Below are 338 nucleotides of genomic sequence, written 5' to 3'. Positions count from 1 at the left end.
CGAGCACAGACATAACCTTTCGCCATAATAACTTACGTAATATTACGTAGTATTTCAAAAATTCTACCTACTATGAACAGAAAAACACAGACATCTGGATAAATCATACGATTTTATCTCTTTGCGCAAACGTGAACTTTTCACCACAGAAAGGGTCACCGTGTATATAAGGTCGATAATGCCACTAGAACACATGTAGTAAGGAGCTTTAAATCTCTGGCAAGCATGACTGATTTGGCAGTCTGGACAGCTGCGGATTCTTCGCCTGAAATGAAAGTAAAAAGCCTGTGGTAAGTAACACGAATATTAATGTGTGCATAATTATACATGCAGGAATT

The 338-nt window shown here is 37.9% G+C and overlaps 1 protein-coding gene across 1 annotated transcript in view; it reads right to left on the bottom strand.

Moving 5' to 3' along the window:
- Positions 1-32: 32 nt before the first annotated feature.
- Positions 33-338, bottom strand: part of LOC119591039 (protein sidekick-1-like) — a 14,197-nt gene continuing 13,891 nt past the window's right edge. The window contains exon 7 of the mRNA XM_037939767.1: positions 33-265. Coding sequence (XP_037795695.1) covers positions 156-265 — 110 coding nt within the window. The 3' untranslated portion in view covers positions 33-155. The remainder of the gene's footprint in view (positions 266-338) is intronic.

The sequence above is a fragment of the Penaeus monodon genome, chromosome 28, assembly GCF_015228065.2.
Source record: "Penaeus monodon isolate SGIC_2016 chromosome 28, NSTDA_Pmon_1, whole genome shotgun sequence".
NCBI classification, from domain to species: Eukaryota; Metazoa; Arthropoda; class Malacostraca; order Decapoda; family Penaeidae; genus Penaeus; species Penaeus monodon.
The sequence above is the reverse complement of the archived record's forward strand: the minus strand, read 5'-3'. Positions and strand labels throughout refer to the sequence as shown.